This window comes from Danio aesculapii, chromosome 11 (assembly GCF_903798145.1).
Source record: "Danio aesculapii chromosome 11, fDanAes4.1, whole genome shotgun sequence".
Classification (NCBI taxonomy): Eukaryota; Metazoa; Chordata; class Actinopteri; order Cypriniformes; family Danionidae; genus Danio; species Danio aesculapii.
In genome coordinates, this window is record NC_079445.1 from 30638887 (window position 1) to 30665422 (window position 26536).

Below are 26536 nucleotides of genomic sequence, written 5' to 3' on the forward strand. Positions count from 1 at the left end.
ACATTCAGATAAATATCTTGTATTAAAACATCCAGTGTTTCAATATTTATGTTGAAAATGTTCATTAAAGACTTTATTTATTTATTTATTTATTTTATTAAATGTAAATGTATGATTTTATTACATTATTTATGTTTTAGTAAGGCAAAATTAACAAACTAGTGTAATAAAACCTTAATTAAACCACCAAATGAATGATATTATTCAATTATCGTAGAATATTCAACAATGATATCTTTGCTACTGATATACTGTCATAGTAGTGACATATAATGTAATATCCAAAATATATTAAAACATAATAAAAACCATCAATTCTCAATCAATCAATCAATAATAATAATATTAATAACAATAACAATGTTTCTTGAGCAGCAAATCAGCACATTCATATGCTTTTTTCTTATATTAAAATATCCAGTGTTTCAATATTTATGTTGAAAATGTTGATTAAAAACATTATTAATTTATTTATTTTTATTAAATGTAAATGTATGATTTTATTACATTATTTATGTTTTAGTAAGGCAAAATTAACAAACTAGTGTCATAAAACCTTAATTAAACAAATGAATAATATTATTTAATTATCATGTAATATTCAATAATGATATCTTTATGTTACTGATATACTGATAAAAACTTCACAATATTACAGTTACATATATATAACATAATTACATATATATAAAGCCTTGCTGAGCATCAAACTCTTTCAACAACAATAAAAAAAGTCTCCTCTTTTGAACAGTAGCGTAACCTAAACTTACATTTAAAACAGTGTTAATAATAGACCTGTAATAACAGTCTTCTCTTTTATCAAAGCAGAGATCAGTTTCATCCCCGAGTTCATGAACTCATCCCGGAAACCATATTCCTGCATTACGGAAGACAGGGATTATACTTTATACTCCCTACTGGCATCTGAGCTCGATTTATTCCACCAACATCATACAGTGCAAAAAAGATTATCACTAAATCACAAATACCTTTAGAGAATCAAAGCGCTGGGGTAAGAGAAGCTTTTCCTCTGTTTGACATCATAATAAGTCAGTGTGATCAAAGCCGGGACGCTCTCTCAGTCATCAGTCAATCTCAGTTTGGGGAAATTAACCACAGCTGAAGTCCAGTGTAAACTGAGGGAAGAGGAACGTCCTTTCTGTCCCGCTGTTAGTCCACTAAGGGCTTTGTAATGGGATATTCAACAAAGCTAAAGAAAACAAAACAAATATGGTCTGAAAAGGGAGTCTTAGCTGCAGAAATGTCAATCTCAATAAAGAGAAAAGAGTGCTTTTTGTGTATGTTGTTTTTGTTTGATGTTACTGTACAACCTATTTAATTTGACACTGATTTAAAATAGATTTGAATTAATTGGTTATTTGACTAAAATAACAAGGTATATGAGCTGGTACAATATACAGGCATATACTGTGTGTTTATATATATATATATATATAAATATATATATATATATATATATATATATATATATATATATATATATATATATATATATATATATATATATATATATATATATATATATATATATATATATATGTGTATATATATATATATATATATATATATATATATATATATATATATATATTGATAAAGGTGTGTATATATATAGATAGATAGATAGATAGATAGATAGATAGATAGATAGATAGATAGATAGATAGATAGATAGATAGATAGATAGATAGATAGATAGATATAAGGGAAAAAAAAGAGAATATCATAGATATTTTAAACCAAGACATTATCCATTTTGTGTATTTAACCATAACTATTAAATAATAATAACAATATTTATAATAATGATGATAATAATATTTCCCAGTGATGGGTTGCACCTAGAAGGGCGTCCGCTGTGTAAAAAACATATGCTGGATGAGTTGGTGGCTCATTCCGATGTGGCAACCCCAAATTAATACAGGGACTATGCTGAAAATAAAATGAATGAATAATAATAATAATAATAATAATATGTTTTGTCACCACAAGAATAAATCGCATTTAAAAATATGTTTAAACAAGAAACTTATTTTTTAATTGTATAACAACTTTATTACAATACTTTATCACAATATTACATTTTTTTCTGTATTTATTTATAAACCCTGTTGAGCATCACATCAAACATACAGTTATATGTAATTATAATAACAAGGTATATACTAATAGATACTATATTGGTAAATACTGTACAAAAAATGTCAAATATATACATAATAAAACTAAGAATTGCGTGAATATTTTTTACTAAAACATTTTTCTAAGATTCCTAACCCTAAAACATTTTTATCCCTAACCCTAAAACACAGCATTAAGCACTGGGGATAAAACTAAAATGTGTCTGTTACTATAAAATTTAATATAAAATAAGTTTTAAGAAAATCCGCACCTCCTGGTCAAATATAATCCAGACTCAATGTTGCATATTATTGCAATGTGACTATTGCAGTTGCGCACATTGCGATATCGATGCTGAAATGACATATTGTGCAGCACTAATACACAATAAAATGTTTTCAAAATAGAAACAAGATCCAGGCATCCTGAAACTACAATGTAGCCATTGTTGTACATTTTAAAGATGTTTTCAGGCCCAAAGCAATAATAAAACATGCAGTTTTGCTTTATCCTTACTTTCTTATCCCGCTAAAGCATCAAGCAAAACCTCCAGATGATGCAGAAACCAAAATATTCCAAACAGAATCCGGCAAATAAGTCTGTCTTGTAAAGGAATAGAGTTAGAATCCTTTCAATGTCGCGCCAATGTTTCGATGTTCACAAACTAGCAGCCACTTCAGTCTAGAAAGCAGACGGCTTCTCTCTCTCTCTCTCTCTCTCTCCCCCTCTCGTTCTCCTCATTCTTCAGTCTGAAGCTGTGAATCTCATTCAGGCAGTTGTCATAAAGATTCCAGTTGGCCGTAAAAAGGTCATTAGCCGGTGTACATTTGTGGGAGTCTGCAGTGGCACATGAAAAGGATTCCTGCAGCTCCCATTAACAGATGAGCTCCAAATTCTCTCTCTTTCTCTCTCTCTCTCTCTGTCTGTCTGTGTTTTCAAGGCCTTCGCAGACCAGACCAGACCAGACTAGACCCAGACAGGGGGATTTCTTTTTAAAGAAGACTGCTTTAAGACAGCGAGGGGGTGAAAATGGAGATGATGAATCGACTGATGAATGAGGTAAAGTGAATGTCAAGAGCTGTTATTCATCTCAGGCATTGGTCTGATGGGGTTTATTCTTTCTATTACTACTCTTCTATATAATAAGTAGGATTTATTAAGTCTTTTTCACAATAACTGTATTAAAAAATGAAAGTATAAAGAATAAAAAAAGAAGTTGTTTGAATTTATTAAGTCTTTTTCACAATGGATTTATTTAAAAAAATAAAAGTATAAAGGATAAAAAAGAAGTTGTTTGAATATTCTGTAGTCATTTTTAATTACTTTTTTAAAAAAATTACAGCGCAAGTATTAAAAAAATGTTGTGCTTATAAATGTTCATGTTGTATTCATGTGTCATAATGCAGGAATTGATTTTTCTCTTGACCCCACCACACCGTGCCATTCAATAGCGTGGTCAACATTTGGCAAGTGGGTCAAAACCTTTCATCAAAGTCATCCTAAAAACTATAAACATCACCCATTATTGTCTTAAAATTTTTTGATCCACTTCAAATGTTGCCACTACTTGAATATTGTTATTCAATAATAACTAGATAATAATTAGCTTATATTAAACTATCCAGTAATGCAATAACTGTGTTGAAAATGAATTAATATTAATATGAAATAATACAAACATCTGGGGTTATAAAACCTTAATTAAATTAATGAAGCAATAATATTATAAAATAATGATATAATATTTAAAAAGTATATATTTATATTGCTGATATATTATTACATTATTGACATAATGTAATATTGCATTATTCAGTAATTACTAGATATTAATTATCTTATATTAAACTATCCAGTGCTGCAATAATTATGTTGAAAATATGAATTAATATTAATATGAAATAATACAAACAACTGGTGTCATAAAACCTTAATTAAATATTCAAATCAATAATATTCTTAATTATGATATAATATTTAAAAATTATAAATTGATGTTACTGATATTTTATTATATTATTGACATAATATAATATTCCCATGTTCCCCCCTTGGGTTTCCTCCGGGTGCTCCGGTTTTCCCCACAGTCCAAACACAAGCGGTACAGGTGAATTGGGAAGGCTAAATGTCTGTAGTGTATGAGTGTGAGTGAGTGTGCATGGATGTTTCCCAGAGATGGGTTGCGGCTGGAAGGGCATTTGCTCCATAAAATCATGCTGGATAAGTTGGCGGTTCATTCCGCTGTGGCGACCTCGGATTAATAAAGGGACTAAGCCGAAAAGAAAATGAATGAATGAATGAATAATACAAACAACTGGTGTCATAAAACCTTAACTAAATCAAACAATCTTGACAAATCAATAATATTATTTATTATCATAGGTTGTTTAATAATTATATATTATATTACTGATATATTATTGACAATGTAATATTGCATTATTCATATAACTAGATTATAATTAGCTTCTAAACTATCCAGTGATGCAATAATTATGCCTGAAAATATGAATTCATATATGAAATACAGTTTTTCTCAGTCACTTTAGTGCATCTCTCACAACAATATTTACATTTGCACAACAGTTAATGCTTTCTCAAACAATTAGTGCAAACTGCAAAACTTAGTTGATAACCTACAAAAGAGTGTCACTTGCTCAAAATGGAGAGCTCATTCCTAAAAAGCAAGTATGACATCATTGTTATAAACAAGATACTGTAGTCATATGGCTTGTCCTGTTTTCATTATGACAGTTTACTCAAGACAGCACTATATACTATTTGCACAGCCTTTTGAAAACTACAGTAAAGTTAGCCATCACTGCATTTAGTGAGGTATCGGAGTACAAGACACTGAAGATGTATGTTTCACATTTTCACTGCATTTGCTCTTTGCAATTCTAAGTTATTCACAGCATTGTGCAAAAGAATAAACACACCCTTATTTACAACAAACATAAACTCCCTTTGGGTAGAGCTGTGCACAACTGTATACAATATTGCAGTACATATTGGAACTGAACCCACAACATACATAGGCCTATAAGTCATTCATGAAATTGTTCAATTTAGAATACATTTGCGGGGAAAAAATATTTGAAGATTTTTTTTTATAAAATTAGCTTGACAGATTTTGACAAGTAGTTTAACATTTTTGTATGTACAGACTCAAGTAATGAAATGAGGACTATTAGTTTTATATGGAATGACTATTCAGCATTTAACAAGTTAAGTTAATTTTGACTGACATGACATAAGCAAATGATAATGTTATAAAACAGAAGAGAGTTGTATGAAAGCAATTGCTGCATGTCCAAAAGCATTTAATTTTGTTGGAAGAAATGAGAAACTGTTATGATGTGCACAAATGAATAATTGTTTTGAGAAATGCATTAACTGTTGTGCAAATGTAAATAGTGTTGTGAGAAATGCACCAAAGAGACTGAGAAAAACTGTAAATGAATCAATCAATAATATTATTTAATAATGATGTAATATTTAAAAAAGTATACATTTATATTATTGACATATTACAGGTGAATTGGGAAGGCTAAATTGTCCATAGTGTATGAGTGTGAATGAGTGTGTATGGATGTTTCCCAGAGATGGGTTGCCACTGGAAGGGCATCTGCTACGTAAAACATATGCTGAATAAGTTGGCGGTACATTCCGCTGTGGCGACCTCGGATTAATAAAGAGACTAAGCCGAAAAGAAATGAATGAATGAATAAATTTAATAGTTATATATTTATATTACTGATATATTATTATATTATTGACATAAAGTAATATTACATTTTATTGAAAATGGTTGTTGAAAATATATTAAAAACCATTCATTCTGAATCAGTAAATTATTTTGATGTATTTTTCATAATTGAGAATAATTTCAAATTGAAATAATTAGTGTTAAAAAAACTATAATAAATCCATGCAGGAATTAAATATTCAATAATTATAGTATATTCAATAAAATAACCATATTATTACATAACAATCATATTATATTGAAATATTCATGTTGATTAATATCCATGTTAAAGTATGATTCATGTTGAAAATATATATTTTATAAAAAAATATATGAATTCTGCATCAGAAACATAAATTCCTGACGATTCCTGTCCAAATAAAACATTTAATTGAATATAATGTTTAGCAAATTATAATTACATTATTATAGAAGCTTATTATATTATAATTAAATGAATACATTCAATATTTGTATTTATGAAATATATACTGAAACTGACATATAACTGAAGCAATTCCTGTCAAATAAACATGTAATTAAATATAATATTTAAAAAATCCCTATTATTTTGTTATTATTAGAAGCTTCTTATATTATAATTAAATGAATATATTCAATATTCGTTATCAACATATATAAGAAAACAAAAATGCATCATAAATTCTGCATCATAAATTATTTAAAATGCTTTAACTGAAAGGAAAACAAACAATGAGTGTATCAGAAAATCTTAACTGAATGAAATGTTTCATTATATTACCAGTAAATTGTTTTGATAACTTTAACTGTGCAGTAAACCCCCCCTGTAACAATGGGTGTCATATAAACAGAGAATTGCCCTTCTGTCACGGGTGGGACAGATGCCACGGTGTCATAAACGTGTGCTGTTAAGTAATTACGCTAATAACAACACATGAACAAATCTGACGTACTTACTGACGCGATGTAAACAGTTTTTCACATGTCAATTACACAAAGGCTTTAATCCAAGCACGGAATAAAAAGACGCGAGAAAAAAACACGTTCAATATCACCATCATCATCATCATCTCATGTAACATACGCTCGCCTTCCGCTTCAGTCTGGCCGCTGGCATCTCTAACAAGCTAATTACATGCACAATACACTGCAAGCTTGATTAATACACCGTTATAGATATTAAAGATGCGGCAGTGGTGTTACTCACCGCGTCAGCTCGGACAGTCCTGCTGTGCTGCTGTTTTACTTTCCATCGGATATACAGGCCGCCATGTTACGCTCATCCGCGCATGTCCAGCAGCATCTGCGCCCTCACATTTATATCAATGAACCTGCGGAGAACAGCAGATCCTAATGTGTTGGTAAAAACCAAACACCCTGTAGGCTGTAGATATTTCTGCTGTTGGAAATGTCCTGAAGTACATTCGAGTGAAATTGAGAATGTATTTCGAATATATTATTTCGAGATTATTATCTTGGGTATCTATAGGCTAGGTTTATGAAGCTATAACTCTACTGATATTACAAGGATTAATCTACAATTGTAACTCTATAAAGCTGTAAATCTATAACTAAATAGTTATATAGCCTACTATAATGTTGAATATAAATTAATACTCCATAAAACGGCAGCCCTTAAACACAACGCAAAGTATTGATCTTTTAAATAAAATCATATTTGTTATTATAAAATATAACAAGAAAACGATCTTTATAAATAAATAAAAAGCATATAATAATACATAATTACATTAAAAACAATTTAAACAGATAGATAGATAGATAGATAGATAGATAGATAGATAGATAGATAGATAGATAGATAGATAGATAGATAGATAGATAGATAGATAGATAGGTAATAATAATAAAAAAAAATAATAGTAATAAAAATAAAAAACAAAAACTATTTTATTTACTAGCTATAAAAAACTAATGAAATATAATAGTGGTTACTGATACTAAAATTAACCATTTTAAATAAAATAAAATAAAATAAACAACTACGGACATTTTTAAAAACAATATATATACATATATATAACAGTTAAAGTCAGAATTATTGCCCCCCCCCCCCCCCTTTCCTAATTATTGTAACAGAGAAAGAACATTTTGACAGTATGTCTGATAATATATTTTCTTCTGGAGAAAGTCTTATTTGTTTTATTTTGGCTAGAATAAAAGCAGTTTTAATTAAAAAAAAACATTTTAAGGTCAAAATGATTAGCCCCTTTAAGCTATATTTTCAATAGTCTACACAACAAACCATCATTATACAATAACTTGCCTAATTACCCTAACCTGCCTAGTTAACCTTATTAACCTAGTTAAGCCTTTAAATGTCACTTTAAGCTGAATAGAAGTGTCTTGATAAATATCTAGTCAAATATTATGTACTGTCATCATGGCAAAGATAAAATAAATCAGTTATTAGAAATGAGTTATTAAAACTATTATGATTTGAAATGTGTTGAAAAAAATCTTCTCTACGTTAAACAGAAATTGGGGAAAAAAATAAACAGGGGGCTAATAATTCAGGGGGGCTAATAATTCTGACTTCAACTGTGTGTATATGTATGCATATATATCAAAATTATCATTGCAGGTCAATTGAATGCATACAATTAAATTTACAAATTGACCAATTGATGACAGAAACCATAAGAGCTGGGTTTTTACCACTAAAAACCCTGTTGTTGTAACAAACCTTTGATCAAATATAAACAAGCCCAACTGTTGGACTAAATAGTGTTATTTATATTTAACTGAAAATAATTAACCCAACGTTGTGTTTGTCCATATTGTTTACTTTGCTCCATTGTTATTTAGCATAACAGAAATAAACAACATGTTTATTCTGACCTGTGTTTATTGAAATAGGACTAAAATGTCTTGTTGACAAATGAATAAAACCTAGGACAGTTTAAAATGATGGTTTTGATTGATGTTCTAAATATACCTGACAGGCAGGTCTGAACTTAACCAATAAGCAAGGTAAGCAGCCGCTTAGGGCCTCAGGAAATATGTGGGCCCTTAATAAATATATGTAGAAGTTTCTTTAAATGATATATAACATAGTTTTCATATGTTTTATGATGTAAGTCTAACAAATAAAATGTCAATGTAATCATTACATCTGTGTGAACGTGTTCCCCAAATTGTGGAACATGCCATTAGTAAAACCTCAGCAGTAAAATTAGATGTGGATTTAGTTTTAAAAACAAAATGGTTTATTTAGCAGTGAAGTCATTGTAATTTCACATTGAGAAAACAAATTATTTAAAATGTAGATATTGCATTATGTACAAATTATAGAAAAGATTGCAGGTTCTGAAAAAAAAGTTAATATGTTTTTAAAGATTTTAAAAAGTGGCGTCACGGTGGCGCAGTGGGTAGTACAATAGCCTCACAGCAAGAATGTCACTGTTTCAAGCCTCGGCTGCGTCAGTTGGCATTTCTGTGTGGAGTTTGCATGTTCTTCCCGTGTTCGCGTGGGTTTCCTCCGGGTGCTCCGGTTTCCTTCCCACTATTTCAAAGACGTGCTATAGGTAAATTGGGTAAGCTAAAATATATATATATGTGTGTGTGTGTGTGTGTGTGTGTGTGTGTGTGTGTGTGTGTGTGTGTGTGTGTGTGGTGTGTGTTTCCCAGTGATGGGTTGCAGCTAGAACTGCATTTGCTGTGTAAAACATGCTGGATAAGTTGGTGGTTCATTCCACTGTGGCGAGCCCAGATTAATAAAGGGACTAAGCCAAAAAAAACATGAATGAATGAAGATTTGAAAAAATAAAAGAGTTCAGGACTGTTGAGCCCTATAGCTGGAATTGCTTAGGGCCCCCTAATCACTGAATACACCCCTGCTGACAAGATTTTTGTTAGCCTATAAACTATCATTACAATTCATTAAACTTTGTTGTGTCTTCTTTAAAGTGAATGGAAAATGCATGATTGTTATTAATATTTGAGAGAAAATTTAACAGGACACATTTTAATGTACAGGAAAAAATAAAACCAAATTACTGTTACTGTTGCGATGCAAACCTCTTTTATTGAGCGTTTATTCATTCATCCATTCATTTTCTTTTCGGCTTAGTCCCTTAATTAATCTGGGGTCGCCACAGTGGAATGAACTGCCAACTTATCCAGTATATGTTTTACGCAGCGGATACCCTTCCAGCTGCAACCCATCACTGGGAAACACCCAAAGAAAGAAAGAAAGAAAGAAAGAATGAAAGAAAGAAAGAACTTAATATCCTTACCCTGTATTGTAGAAATATTATTTATCAATTTAATTGTAAGTTTTTATCTGTATATCTCATTCCATTTTTTAATCATGAATAACCGCTAGATGGCACCATGCCATTCACTAAGAATCACTTTATGCAGTCATGCAGAGTTTACAAGTATCCATTAAATTCTAGTTTAGAGTTTTTGCATATAATGTAGGTTTAAGATTATTCTCTATTCGCTATTAAAGATCTACTATTATTCTTTATATTCCGATAATACACAGTACAATTAAGAAATATTTTATAGCTACAAAACTGAAGATCAAACGGAAATCATTCAAATGGTAGGCAGGCAGGCAGGCAGGCAGGCAGGCAGACAGGCAGACAGACAGACAGACAGACAGACAGACAGACAGGACAGACAGACAGACAGACAGACAGATAGATAGATAGATAGATAGATAGATAGATAGATAGATAGATAGATAGATAGATAGATAGATAGATAGATAGATCTAATAGTGGTTACTGTGTGATACTAAAATAACCCATTTTAAAATAAATAGAATACTAAAAACTACAGACATTTAAATATATAAATTTAAATATATAAATATATATATGTGTGTGTGTGTATATATATATATATATATATATATATATATATATATATATATATATATATATATATATATATATATATATATAACAAAATTATCATTGCAGATCAAATAAATCATTAACATAACTATAAAAAAATTCTACATTACTTAACAGTAAAAATATGAGGTGTGGGTGCTTCATAAGGTGGATTTTTAATCAAAACATGAATAAAATTATTACTAATTAATTTTTAATTCACAAAAACTATATAAATAGCATATAATTTATTTTCAAAAATATTTAACCCAACGCTGGGTTTGTCCATATGTACTTGAATGTGTCAAAATATAGTTGAAATATAGATTCATATTCATTTAGTGTAACAGATATAACAATGTAAAAAAATTAAACATGTTTATTCTGACCTGTGTTTATTGAAATATTTATTGAAATTAAAAGGTGGCAAATGGATAAAACATAGGATAGGTTTAATAAACAGGACAAACTGTACTGAACGTGAAAAATAAAACCATGTTTATTTTATTGTTGTAATGCAAACCCCTTTAACTTGATTTATATAACATTTAAATTGTTAAAAATAAAAGAAAGAAAAAAAAACGTAATACCCTTCCCCTGTTTTGAAGAAATATTATTCATTAATTTACTTGTAAGTTATCTCTATTTCTCATTCCATTTTTTCAATCATGATTAATCGCTAGATGGCACCATGCGCTTTTCACCAACAATCACTTCATGCAGTCAGAGTTTTGAAGTATCCATTAAATTCTAGTTTATTTCTATTTTTTTATTAAGTTTATTTCTCTGGGACAAACAGCATCTTTGCATATAATGTAAGTTTAAGAGTGACATATTTCCGCAATTTGCTATTATTCTCTATAGGCCTACTATAATTATGAAATATTTTATCTACAGAACCCACATAAGAAAAAAATATTCAAATGACAGATAGATAGATAGATAGATAGATAGATAGATAGATAGATAGATAGATAGATAGATAGATAGATAGATAGATAGATAGATAGATAGATAGATAGATAGATAGATAGATAGATAGATAGTAGGCCTAATATGCATAATACTAATTCAGTCATAATTTACGAAGTCTTTCTCTTTCTACGTGCTGTTCTTTTTCATCTCAGCAGAATAAACAGTGTGATCTGTCTGTTGAATTGATCTTTCAGCTCAGCCCCCACACACACACAAACAACCTCGCCAAAAGAGAACATCAATTTGGATGCATGCATGTATGAAATGTAACACATCCGAGCAGGAACGCATATTATCATTTCTCAACCGAACCCTTCGCTTCTTCTGGACCATTCTGAGGCTTCCTCCGTCGCGATTGGCCGCGGAGGGGTTGGTTCGGCCGCTATTGGTGTGAACAGTCCGCCACTTCACTCAGCTTGGTGCCGCTTCGCCTGGTCGCTCATTTATAAAGCCTACTATAGCGAACGTCTGGCTCATGAATATTAACCAGTCAGCTGATTGGACGAGTCCGCACGGATAGCAGGAAACGTTAGCGATACGTGCTTAATATTCATGAGCCGATCCTTCGTCGTACTGCGGTTAGTAATTTCGCGTTGTTAGGTTGTCAATGGCTCAGAATGAAGGTGGATACTGTTGCAGCTGTGATGATGGGTTACCACTGCAGGTGAAAATGAAAACATCGTTACTTGGCGACGCGAGAGGACAGTTTGCGCATCGTCGTCTTGGATATAAGTAAGTATTTCGGTTGTGGCTCTTTTCCGGTAATGTACAGTATTATCGCTGTGCTTGGTTTGTGCGCTTGATGTTAGATGTTTGTGGCTGTTACATCGCTGATGTGAACGGACAAACACGCACACCTCCTACCCACACACTCCAGGAGACCGAAGTCAGCTGTTGTTAATTATGTCATGGGTTTAAGACAGTATTAATTACGTAAATCGTCTTTATTTTGCCTGGCTACTTTGTACTAATGGTTGTGATTTTTTTTTTTCATCATTCTTCATCATATTTTTTTACTGTTCATTTAAGAGTGGGTGTGAGTGGTGTGGGCTATCAGTCATTTCTTGATGCTTGTCAGGTAGATAAGATGCTTAAATAATGATAGAACTTTCATCCACCTACGAATATTTCGAGCGCGCTCACACACATACTTACGCACGCGCATACCGCACAACACATCAGATGCAGACATGCGCCGCTTTTATGCTCAATGCACAAACATACAAGGAGATGTCGGCGTCACGACGTGACCTGCGAAACGCATGTGGAAATGCATACGAGTGCTAATGCAACGGGTTCTGGCCATAATTGCAACGCAGATGATACCTGTCGCACAGCTGAGGTAACTGAGATGATGTTTTTAACACATTACATCACTGACTTCTGGCTCGGTATAGGATTCTGTCCTTGTTCACCCCACCTGTAATTCTCATTCAGACTGAGCTATGTTGTTTTGCTGTTCCCAAAACTATTGGGAAATTCATGATGCTGCGTCTTGAAGAACTGTGGCACTTGTTTATTATCACTTCAGACAAACCTAATCATGACAATCCTACACACATCCTGTCTCATGTCATTCCATGCACATACATATAAAATATGCATTAAACCGTGCTACTGATTCGATGCATATGCATGCAAAATATACATTGGATCTGCACGAATGACTCTGTTTGACCTCTCTTCTGTTCCTCCTCAGGTGAGCAAACGTGTGTGCATGCATAGTGTACTAGTATGTGTGTGCGTGGATTATGAGAAGAGCATTGTGACCAACCGGGAGCAGATTTTTGCTGCAATGACCTGTCTGAGCAGCGATTCCTGTCCCCGTCCTCTGGCCTTCCGCTCCTCTCAGCCCAGACATGCACCACCTCGGCATCTTTTGACTTCATGAAGATTCCTGACATCGGTAATGTGATGAATAAATTTGAGGTCCTTGGGATTGTAGGAGAGGGTGAGCGCATCTTTTGTAGATATTGTTTGTTGATGAGGAATAAGCATCTATGATACTTTTAAGATTTGCAAATCAAACTCTTTTTTTTTTTTTTTTTTTTTTTTTTTTTTTTTTTGTCATTACATAGGAGCCTATGGGGTGGTCCTGAAATGCAGACACAAGGTAAGACACGTTTTTGCAGAAACCTGTTGGTCAGCATGCTAAGTAGTGCTGAAGAAAGTTCTCTGTAAATATGTCAAGGCCCTGATATGCTCAAAGTGATTTTTTTTCTCTATAGCAAATATCAAAATGATGGAGGTGAGAAGAGGTAGTTCACTCAAAACCTTAAATTTGCTCACCATGTACTCACACAAATGATTCTAAACTTTCATGCGTTTCTTTCTTCTGTTGAACACTGAACAAGATATTTTGAAGAATGTCGGAAGAAAGTGGCCATTGAAGTTGAATTAAAAATAAATACAAAAATTCAGCATACATTTCTTTGTTCAACAGAAAGAAACTCAAAGAGGGTTGGAACCAAGTAATCATGTGAGTAAATGATGACAAAATTTTCATTTTTTTGGGTGACTGTGTCTTTAAGAAAGCATCTGATAATAGCTATGATGTTGCGCAATCACTTCTCTATTCAGTCACATTTACTATATAGCACATTATGCAGGAAACCACTTCAAACAAGCAGCTTTACAGTATTAAACATAAAAAATAAAATTTCAGTTTGCTTTAAATTACAATTGCACTTCAATTTTTCCTTAGGCAATTTTTACCTGGTTTTCTGACCTCAATAACAGAGTAAATTAACCAGAGAAGATTTCAAATGTCTCTTAATAATCTATATATGTCAAATCTATATTTCTTTCACGTTTAAAGGGCATTAAAACAATGAATTGTTCATTTAAGGACTCTTTTATTGTCAACATTTCACAAATCTAAAGCGCAATATTTACAATGATAAATCTAACCCTGGCTCACAAAACTCTTTGCTTATGTTGCATGCCTGCATATTTGGGAATTGCTAAAATACATTATATGAGTCAAAATGATTGATTTTTATTTCATGCTAAAAGTCATTAGAATATTAAATAAAGATCATGTTTCATGAAGACATTTTGTAAAAAAAAAACGCATTAGTAATCTGCAATGCTAAGAATGGAATTTGGACAACTTTTAAAGGTGATTTTTCTCAGTATTATTTATATTTTAAATCCTCGGATTCCATATTTCAAATAGTTGCAACTTTGTCAAATATTGTTCTATCCAAACAAACCATACACCAATAGAAAAACGTATTTATTCAGCTTTCAGATAACATATAAATTAGGCCTGCACAATACTGGAAAATTCTAACATCACGATATTTTTTATTTTGCGATATATCTATCTATAAATACAATTTCACCAGATGACTTCTTTCTCTATTTGGAAAGAAATCATTATGTTAGATCAATTAGGATGATTCTGCAGTGGGAGTGCATCTGCATAAAATCTAATAAACAATCTATAATATTTTTGGGGTCCCCCGACAGATCTTCTTTGCAGTGCTATTATGTATTTGCATGTTGTGAGTATTTTCATGCACATGTTTAGTCAGAGATTGATGAATTAATGTTTACTATTTGCATCTCCATAAAATCTAATAAACAATCTGTAAACGGGCCACGGACCACTGCACGTTTGTGCTCTGTGCTATTTGCAATGCGTTTCTGTATTAGCATGTGTTGTGAGTATTCTCATGCATAACAATCTATAAATACAATCAAGAAAGAGATACAACTGAAATAAAGTGTTTTATTGTTTCCCGAGTCTAACAGTATTCAACACTCTCAGAAATAAAAGTATGTGAGCTGTCACTGGGGTGGTAACTTTTCAAAACGTACACATTTGAACTTAAAGGGTGTATTTTGGTACCTCAAAAGTATGTGTTAGAACCTAAACATTTTAAGAAGAACACTTTTGTACTTTTTAGGTACTAATATGTACCATTGAGGTATTAATTTGGACCTTTTAGGTAAAAATTTGGACCTTTTGAAAAGGTACCACCCCAGTGACAGCTAACGTACCTTTATTTCTGAGAGTGAAGTACAGTAACTGAATGATATAAATAAAATAATTCAATAAAATTAATCATAGTTAAGGTCACAAACGGTACAATTTCTTATACCTGAATGTTTTTAAAATCGTTAAACAATCACAGGCATCAAAAACACATGCAAATGATAAGTTATAATACAAAGTCAACATTGAATATCCTGCAATGTGTGATTGTGAACTATCAAATTGCCATGTCAATGCTGAAACGATATATATTATGCAGCCCTAATATAAATCTCAATTTCCAAAAATTTACACTTATGAATAGTTTTTCTATCCAGGGTCAGACATATTTCTAAAACTGAACCACAGCCACCTTATTATGCTATCGCAGTAGACCAACAGTTTTCAAACTCCTGAAACAAACTCCAAAACGACCTGACTTTGTGCATAATGGTGTCATCTCAGTTCATTCTTTGATTTCACTTAAAGTATATCAGTGCCTTTATACAGTCTGTTTGATTCATGCTTACTTGCTTTTTTGAAATGTTAAATATGTATATGCCCAAACACATGGCTTTCTGTTAATATGATCTGTAGAGGTGAGGCTAGTTTCTCATTTAACCGCAAGGGAAAAATTTGACTTAACCTTTATGGGCCTTGTGACTGTGACTTTCCCAGAAGAGTTGCACAACACATTTAAACTCTTTAAGCGGTACATTTGTTGAGAGATTTCTTTACAAATATATTTTCAATTGTAATATGGCATGGTTCCCTAGCAACTGGTTCTTTTAAAATTGTGGGTTTCTCCAAATGCATTGCTTGTGGCCTAGTTGGCAGATTTGCTTCATTGTTTGGGAGGAATTTTCAGACAGCCGAACATCGCTAGACTAACTCAGAATAAGGTAAAAATGGGTGTATTATCAACCAGCAGGAGGTGCTTTTATTGAAATGACTGCCGTGCGGTTGGGAGATGCGGAGTCCTTATTTGTTCCATTATGCAGGGATTTCTGTGTGTTTTAGGCGCTGTATATGTTTAACGCTTCACGCTCATTTAGCCTCGGACATCACTGTTGATGTGTTTGATCGATATACTTAAAAACTAAGCATCCAAACTGAATTACTTGCTGTTGAAGGCAAACTTATTAACCCTCATTTGATATTTTTATTCTTTATTTATATTTCACAAGTGATGTTTAATAGAGCAAATAATCCACTTGCTCATTTGAATTGAGAAAATATTTGTTTATGACCACTTTTTAGCTATATTGCACATTAAAGGGAATTTTATATAAAATGATGGTGTACACAACCATCTCTGGATCACATCTGCTGCATCACAGACACCAATATTTTAACAATTTTTAAAAATATTATCACATTCTGGCCATCTGATATTAGGTGTGGCTGAACTATTGTTTAAGCATCGATATCGCAATGTGTGTATCTGCAATAGTCACATCGCATGATTAGATTATTTGTTAAAGATTAAAAGATAAAGATATTATTAAATATCGTTTTTTATTGATGCAATGATGACCATGTTTGTTTGTTTATTTTACATTTCATTGTTAAATTTTTGTAACTGAATATAGTTTGACTTGTCAGAAAATTAGAAAGTACTGTTTATTTATTTAATTATTGCTTGTTTTTATTCTAGTTTATGCAGACACTCTGCATAGAAAAAGGCTTGATCACCCCAGTCGGTCTAAATTATTGAAATCTTTCCAAAAAGAGATATTCAGATCATCAGCTTGAATTATATTCATATCGCAATATATATCGCAGCAAAATAAAATATCACGATGTCAGAGTTTCACAGTATTGTGCAGTCCTAATGGATACATCTCGAGGTTTTTTCCTTCACTTTCTTCACTTGGTGAAGTTTGTTCCTCGCTGCTGTCACTACTGGCTTGCATGGTTTGGGAGTGTTTGCTCTACAGTATTTGGATTTTCAGTAGTGAAATTTAAACCGCACTGAACTGAACTTAAACTCTGAAAACTGGACTGACACACTTTCAGTTTACTATATTCTTCTATGTTAAGCTGCTTTGACACAATTTACATTGTAAAAGCGCTATACAAATAAACATGAATTGAAGAAAAAAAAATTAATATATTTGTCAATGTGAATTTTATTTATATAGCACTATTAAACACAACCAGAGGTTGACCAATGTGCTGCACCATACACATCACAGGGAAAAAATATAAAATTATAGCTAAAACAGACCATTTTCATTGACAAAATGCCAAATCAAAGAGGCAAGTTTTCAACCTAGATTTAAAACAGACAGGGATGAAACAGATCTAAAACAAAGAGGCAGAGCATTCCATTAAACTTAATTTAGTGAAATTTTAAATGTAGAGCAAGACACTGGATGTGAACATGCTAAAACTAAAACCAACACGGGGAGAACATGCAAACTCCACACAAAAATGCCAACTGACTTTCTTACTGTGAGACGACAGCGCTACCCACTGCGCCACCCCTGATTAATTATATTAGATGTAAAAATGCAAGTTTTCCAACACAAGTTTCTAAAATATGTTAATGAGCCACTTAATTAAATATGCTTTCATTTGCATACAATTCTATCACAAAACCTCATCTGAACATTGGATGAAGTCACATTTAAAGTCCGATTTTTATAGAAAGGATTTAGGGAATCTCTTTTTTCACCTCATAATTCAGAAACTACTATGAACAGCAGGAAAGACATTTCCACAATTTTGTGTACAATAAAATGTTATATATAATCAAGCAACTTGTTTGAATACATCCCTCAGAAAAAGAAAACCCTTCAGAATACAGAAGTGTTGTTTATATGTAAGAGCTGCTGAAGTGAAGATTTATGTAATATACATACTGTAGATTTATGTATGTTTTAAATACCTTTAAAATAGATATTCTAATTTAAATCTATAGACAAATCTAAGTGCAACAAAAAACACCTTAAAGAGTATTTCAAGAGACTTTTTTTTAAATTCGATTCATTCATTCATTCATTTTCTTTTCGGCTTAATCCCTTTATTAATCTGGGGTCGCCACAGCGGAATGAACCACCAACTTATCTAGCATGTTTTACGTAGCGGATGCGCTTCCAGCTGCAACCCATCACTGGGAAACATCCATGCACACATTCACACACACACTATGGACAATTTAGCTTTCCCAATTCACCTATACCACATGCTTTTGGACTTGTGGGAAACCTGCTTTAAATTACAATGAAATTATACTAAATGAAGTTATAATGGAAAAAAACCTTAAAATCTTGCCTTAATTTAGTTTCATTTTATAAAGAAAATTCTTATCTATTTCCAACTAGTGTTAATACACTAGATTGTAAACTCATAAAGCCGAACAGCACTATATGCAGTACATTGGTTTTCCATGCACACTGAATATAAACATAATTTTAGCGCCCTCTATTGGTAAGAGTCTGTACTCACAGCAGTTTCCGGGCGGCTGCAGGCTGTGATTGGTCAGTTGACACCAGCCCACGGGAAAGATGTCCCTGGAGTCAAACTGACACCAATAGTCAAATGCTCCTCTCCAACCGTCAAACATGATGAAGATTTTGTCTCCTCTAACCTCCCCGATGGTCGCAGGACAGATGAGGTACGGGTTCTTTCTGTCCACCGCCTCCAGTTTCATTCCCGCTTTGAAAAAGTTCTGAGTCGGCCTGGGCGGCTCCTTTAAAAAATGAGCATTCATATACTGAAATGACTGCTGATTGCTCAAAATATCAGGAAAAAAAATCTTTTTTTTACAATACAGTGTTGTTAAAAATCATCATCATTTATAAAAGCCTGAATTTGTGTTTACAATCAAGTCATGGCTTATATTTTAATTTATTCAAAATGTTAATTGTGGATGTCTGAAAAGCTTATTAATTTGGATTTTGTGATTTAAAATGAAATTACCTTTTTAAAGGCTGAAGATGGAGCCATTTCTGCACCACTTAATGTTTTTAATAGGAACATGGGCCATGAAGAAGCATTCATTCTGAACCCTGAAGATGAGAAAGTGGTGTTAAACAGGGAATGGATCATGAACAGAATGTAAAATAAGTATAGTGACATTTCAGTTTTTTGTAATTGTTTTAGTAGTTTGTTGTTTTTCTCTTTTTAATTTATTTACATCTTTATCAAATCAATTTATTCAATTTTAACAGGACTTCACAATGTTTAAATCTTGAATTACATTTGAAAAATACTAATACTTTACTTTGTGTTTACATTCTTTAATATACAGTGAAGTCCAAAATATTTTGCCCTCCTTGATTTTTTTATTTGTATTTTATTTATTATTTTTTTTTTTTCTTATTCAGATATTCCCAATAATGTTTAACAGGGCAAGGAATTGTTCACAGATTTCCTATAATATTTTTTCTTCTGGAGAAAGCCTTATTTGTTTTATTTCGGCTAGATAAAGCAGTTAACGTTTTTTAAAACCATTAAAACCATAAGGCCAATATTATCAGCCCATTTAAGCAATTTTTTTTTGATTGCCTACAGAACAAACCATTGTTATACAATGCTTCCTAATTACCCTAATTAACCTAGTTAAGTTTAATTTGTCATCATGGCAAAGATAAAAAAAAAATCATTATTAGAAATGAGTTATTAAAACTTTTATGTTAGTAATGTGTTAAAAAAATCTTCTTTCCATTAAACAGAAATATACAGGGGAGCTAATAATTCAGGATGGCTAATAATTCTGACTTCAACTGTATAATCCTGTAGTAAAAAAACGAGTTTTTTTTTTTAATGGCACTCTACTGTACCCAGTGGTGGCTGCAGCATGTCTCCACTCTTCTCACACGTGCCGATAGGCTGAATGTCAGCTGCGTCCACCAGCCTCCAGAAGTCATTGGTGCTGTCAGCTGCCGTCCAGCCGAAGCCGCAGACGAACACCCATCAAACCCATGACTGTGGCAATACACCAGGAGGAGGGCATTCCTCGGGTCACAGGCCTCCACCTTCATCCCCACTCCAAAATCATTAGCTGGAGGAACTCTGGACTGGAGACAAACACAGTGAGTGAAAGAGAGGAGAGAGACTTTGACTTTTGACACACTTTATTAGAGATACAAACATCTGAAACCAGATCTTACATTATATCCCCCACAAAGTCACACTGCAATATGTTCAGCAGGCAAAAAAAAAAAAACAATACATAGATTTAAAAAAATCATTATAATAATAATAATAACAATGATAAACATCACTAATAAAAAATTATAACCATTTAACTAATTAAACAGAGACAGAGAGGCATTAGAATTTGTCCTGTTTATTTGTTCTTCAGCAAAGAAAATGCTGTCATACATGTTACTGTGATTTACAGAAGAAACTCATTAAATGTAACTAAATGTAATTACAAGAAATTATATACCACACAAAATCCCTAAATATGTTTTATTAAAAGATTTATATATTTAATAGGTGCAAGTCAGAAGTAGTATATTGTTGATTCTTTTATAGAAATATGTCTGATATATTAAATGATGCTGGAACATTATTTCATCCAAATTTAACATAATTTATCAAATTTACAGAAAAGGCCAAAATTATTGCTACCCCTGGCAGATTCTGACTTAAAATTACTTTTTTTAAGATAATTAGATGATGTACAAGAGGCATCATTGTAGAAAAAATATTTCTCAGCTTTTATTTACATTTGAACAACACTTTAAGTCAGAATATGCCAGGGGTGTGAATACTTTCAGGCTTTTTATTATTTATTTATTTAGTTTTATTTACTATATATACGCATTTCTAATAGTAAAATAATAGTAATTGTTAGTACTTGTTTATTTTATAGAGGTCTAATAGTATTTCTTCCAATTTAAAAATAAAAAATATGGTCATTTAGAGTGTTCCTTGTCTTGAAAATGGCATATTTTTAATTTGTTGTGACTGAAAATCAATATTATTACACCAAATATAAACATTTATTTCTTAAATTAAAATTCTTTAGCAATGTTAACTAATGTACTAATTATCTTAGCATTCTCAGTCATTCATTTTAGGATTCTTTGATGAACAGAAAGTACCTAAATGTATTATTTATTCAGATAAAAACTTAGGGCTCTATTTCAACGATCTAGGCGCAAATTCTAAAGCACATGCCGCAAAAGCATTAGGGGCGTATCCGAATCCATTTTTGCTATTTTAAGGATGGAAAAATATGCTTTGCGCAGCGGCGCATGGTCTAACAGGGTTGAGCTTATTCTCTTAATGATTTATAGGTGTGCTTTGAGTATAAACCAATCATAGTCTCATCTCCCGTTCCCTTAAGAGTCAGTTGTGCCATGCCTTGGCACATTTGCTATTTACATGGCTGACTTTGTAAGTTGAAAAACTGAACACTTCACTAGTGAGAAAACAGTTAAACAGACCATCTGCAGTGAGGATAAAGAACGAGCCTCCTCCATTCAGCCTTTACTTTAACTTTACTTCTTTACTTTCATGGATAAGGAAACAGTGTTGTACAAGCCAGAACTATTTCTAAATTCAGTTCTAATTTCCAGCTAACGAATAAATGAACAATAATATTGGAGTGTGCTCAAACAACTGAGTTACATCCAAACACACATGCTATGCCCCATATGGTCCAAAACCTGACAGGTGGACAAATCTAAGCTTGTTTTTACAAAACAAATATAAATATGCATATAATAAATAATACTGCTAATAATAATAACAACATTATACAAAAGCAAATAGTCATGAATAAACTAAAAAAAGCCCCCTGAGATGAAAAAGGCATGAAGGCAGTGGTTTTTATATTATGTATAAAATAATAATTTTTGTAACATTTAATCGTTTAATTCTTTTTCATTTGTAAAGATATTTCTGTATTGCCGTACATCCTGTGTGTATTAAGCAATGTGTAATCGAGGCGCACAACTAACACACTCTGCGCTGGACTTCAGACCTGCTCTCAGCTGATCTATTCCAGAGTCTATTTCAGTTCATCAAAATAGCAACGCGCCAGCAATGCGCCTTAACAACACCTCTTTACTAGACCGGAACACCCATGAGTCCACAAAGTGGCGCAAATAAATTTAGCTATTTAAACAACGTGGCGGAAAATGGGAAAATTAGGATTGCGCTGGTCTGAAAATAGCAACATGTCAGGGCAAACAGGCCTTGCGCCTTTTTGCCCCGGTGTATGATAGGGCCCTTAATGTTATATTTGACTAAAGTAATACGTCCTTTAAAAAACAATCAATAACAATAAATAACAGTAATAATAATAGTAATAATAAATTGTTCTTTCCTCAAAATACTTACTGACCCTTTAGTTTTGAATGACATTTTAATGGCATAATGTTACAGTTTTATTATTGATAACATATTATGAAACATTCACTGTTCCACACAATTCATTCATATTATCCCACCTTAAATTAATTAAGTTAACTTTACCGATTTAACTAATGTTAACTCGCAACAACATCTTAATAATTGTGTTGTTTCAGCTCATTTTAATAAGTAGTTTGAACACGCAACAACTATATATCTTTTTGAGTGTTCCCTGCATTTTAATTCCACTTCTTTTTAAATTCGTCATCCTCTTTGCTCGTTCTATTCAAATTCAAAAGTTAAACTGCAATCAAAATGAAGCATAGCTCTAGTATCCAGGCACAGAATAACAAACACAACGGTCATACTGAATTAGGCAGCAGCCTAATTCAGTGAAAGAGTGTTAGGTTAGTCAGGACAGCTTCATTATTAGCTGGAAGGGCTTGTTGTACCTGTCTGAAACAGCTGGGGGAAGCAGGACATGACGACGTCTCTCGCAAGTACATTTCCCAGCTGAACGCCTCTAAGGAATGAGCAAACACACATCAGCATCAACACTGTGGGACTATTTTACAGCTTAATGATTGAGGAATAAGGAGCTTTTACCCGTGAGCTTCTGTGAAAGCTGTGAATCTTCATTATTCCTCCCAGATTTCTCCTTATGGTGTTTTCTTGTCTGAAAAAGTGAACGGTAGATTAACATACATGTGTTGTGTAATTCTGAAAATCTAAAAGGTCAAAGTGAGATGAGGTTTCACCTTTCTGGTGGGTTTTTCCCATGATGACCTGAAAAAACACATGAAGTGGACAGAAACTGGAGAGCACCTAATAAGCCACCTAAAAGAATGAATCATAAAAATAGGGAAAGAAAATAAGGATTCAAGTGCAATTAAAGCCAGTTACACATTTTTAGAAGTCATAAATGGTGTACACTGTACAAATGTAAAATGCTGGGTTCCACACAATTCCTTCATGTTGTCACAACACAAAACATTTAAGTTGACGTAATTGTTATTACAAATGGTGAATTGAACAGGAAACATTCATTTGTTTTTTTTTTAAATGTAGGAATTGTATTATTTCGACTCATTTTACATCAGTAGTTTGAACACGCAACAAAAGTATTTTGTGTACTTTTCAACAAGGATGTATTATAATTATAAACATACAGTTGAAGTCAGAATTCTTAGCCCCCGTTTGAGTTTTTTTTTGTTTTCTTTTTTAAATATTTCCCAAATGATGTTTAACAGAGCAAGGAAATTTTCACAGTATGTCTGATAATATTTTTCTTCTGTTTTATTTAGTTTTTTTTATTAAAAAAACTGTTTTATTTTGGCTAGAATAAAAACAGTTTTTAATTTTTTAAAAGCCATTTTAAGGTCAAAATTATTAGCCCCTTTAAGCTATATTTTCTTTCTCATTTTTATACAATAACTTGCCTAATAACCCTAACCTGCCTAGTTAACCTAATTAACCTAGTTAAGCCTTCAAATGTCACTTAAGCTTTATAGAAGTGTCTTGGAAAATATCTAGTAAAATATTATTTACTGTCATCATGGCAAAGCTAAATAAATCAGTTATTAGAGATGAGTTATTAAGTTATTACTATTATGTTTAGAAATGTGTTGAAAAAATCTTTCTCTAATAATTAAATAAAAATAATAAAAAATAGTTATAGTTAATAATTAGGACTTCAACTGTATTTATCATGTTTATAAATATTTCTGTTTTACAGGGTGAAGAATTTGAATATAATATTGTGATATTACAAAAATTGATATTGTATGTGTTGCGTTTAATAATATTAAGCTTTATTAAAAATATTTTTAAGTACTTTTTTAGTTACACCAATCAAAAGTGAGAGTATTGTCTTTACAAAAACATTAATATTGCAAATAAATGCGTTTCTTTTAAATGATCTATTTTTCATTAAATAATTCTATGAACAAAACTGATCATGATGTCTGGGAAAATATAAGCAAAATTGATATAAAATAATAATAATATTAATAATAATAACAATGCAATGAAATGTTTCTTGAGGCATTAAATCAGTACTGTTAGTTATCTTGTATTAAAACATCCAGTGTTTCAATATTTATGTTGAAAATGTTCATTTAAAACATTAATTATTTATAAATTTATATTAAATATAAATGTATGATTTTATTACATTATGTTTTAGCAAGGCAAAATAAACAAACTAGAGTCATTACACCTTAATTAAATGACCAAGTTAATGATATTATTTAATTATCCTATATTCAATAATGAAATGTTTATGTTACTGATATACTGTCATAATAGTGACATATAATGTAATATCCAAAATATATTAAAACTTATTAAAAACCATTAATTCTCAATCAATCAATAACATAATAATAATAATGTAATGAAATGTTTCTTGAGCAGGCAAATCAGCACATTCAGATAAATATCTTGTATTAAAACATCCAGTGTTTCAATATTTATGTTGAAAATGTTCATTAAAGACTTTATTTATTTATTTATTTATTTTATTAAATGTAAATGTATGATTTATTACATTATTTATGTTTTAGTAAGGCAAAATTAACAACTAGTGTAATAAAACCTTAATTAAACCACCAAATGAATGATATTATTCAATTATCGTAGAATATTCAACAATGATATCTTTGCTACTGATATACTGTCATAGTAGTGACATATAATGTAATATCCAAAATATATTAAAACATAATAAAAACCATCAATTCTCAATCAATCAATCAATAATAATAATATTAATAACAATAACAATGTTTCTTGAGCAGCAAATCAGCACATTCATATGCTTTTTTCTTATATTAAAATATCCAGTGTTTCAATATTTATGTTAAAATGTTGATTAAAAACATTATTAATTTATTTATTTTTATTAAATGTAATGTATGATTTTATTACATTATTTATGTTTTAGTAAGGCAAAATTAACAAAACTAGTGTCATAAAACCTTAATTAAACAAATGAATAATATTATTTAATTATCATGTAATATTCATAATGATATCTTTATGTTACTGATATACTGATAAAAACTTCACAATATTACAGTTACATATATATAACATAATTACATATATATAAAGCCTTGCTGAGCATCAAACTCTTTCACAACAATAAAAAAAGTCTCCTCTTTTGAACAGTAGCGTAACCTAAACTTACATTTAAAACAGTGTTAATAATAGACCTGTAATAACAGTCTTCTCTTTTATCAAAGCAGAGATTCAGTTTCATCCCCGAGTTCATGAACTCATCCCGGAAACCATATTCCTGCATTACGGAAGACAGGGATTATACTTTATACTCCCTACTGGCATCTGAGCTCGATTTATTCACCAACATCATACAGTGCAAAAAGATTATCACTAAATCACAAATACCTTTAGAGAATCAAAGCGCTGGGGTAAGAGAAGCTTTTCCTCTGTTTGACATCATAATAAGTCAGTGTGATCAAAGCCGGGACGCTCTCTCAGTCATCAGTCATCTCAGTT

The 26536-nt window shown here is 31.5% G+C and overlaps 2 protein-coding genes across 5 annotated transcripts in view; both read right to left on the bottom strand.

Moving 5' to 3' along the window:
- The window catches only part of scml2 (Scm polycomb group protein like 2), a 60791-nt gene extending 53634 nt beyond the window's left edge, over positions 1-7157 (bottom strand). For 2 of the 4 annotated variants that reach the window (XM_056468119.1, XM_056468122.1), the window contains exons 1-2: positions 7083-7157; positions 990-1210 (exon numbers count right to left, since the gene is read on the bottom strand). The gene's annotated coding sequence lies outside the window, so the exon portion shown is untranslated. Of the gene's footprint in view, positions 1-989; positions 1211-2658; positions 2717-7082 lie in introns of those variants that run through there. The other 2 variants (XM_056468120.1, XM_056468121.1) reach the window with 2 other exon arrangements.
- Positions 7158-19070: 11913 nt separating this feature from the next.
- On the bottom strand, positions 19071-23720 carry LOC130237833 (polycomb protein SCMH1-like). Its single transcript, XM_056468852.1, is given in 7 exon segments — positions 19071-19397; positions 19628-19716; positions 20491-20587; positions 20589-20657; positions 20659-20727; positions 23470-23540; positions 23624-23720. Coding segments are annotated over 7 exon segments (819 nt in total).
- Between the last annotated feature and the right edge of the window lie 2816 nt (positions 23721-26536).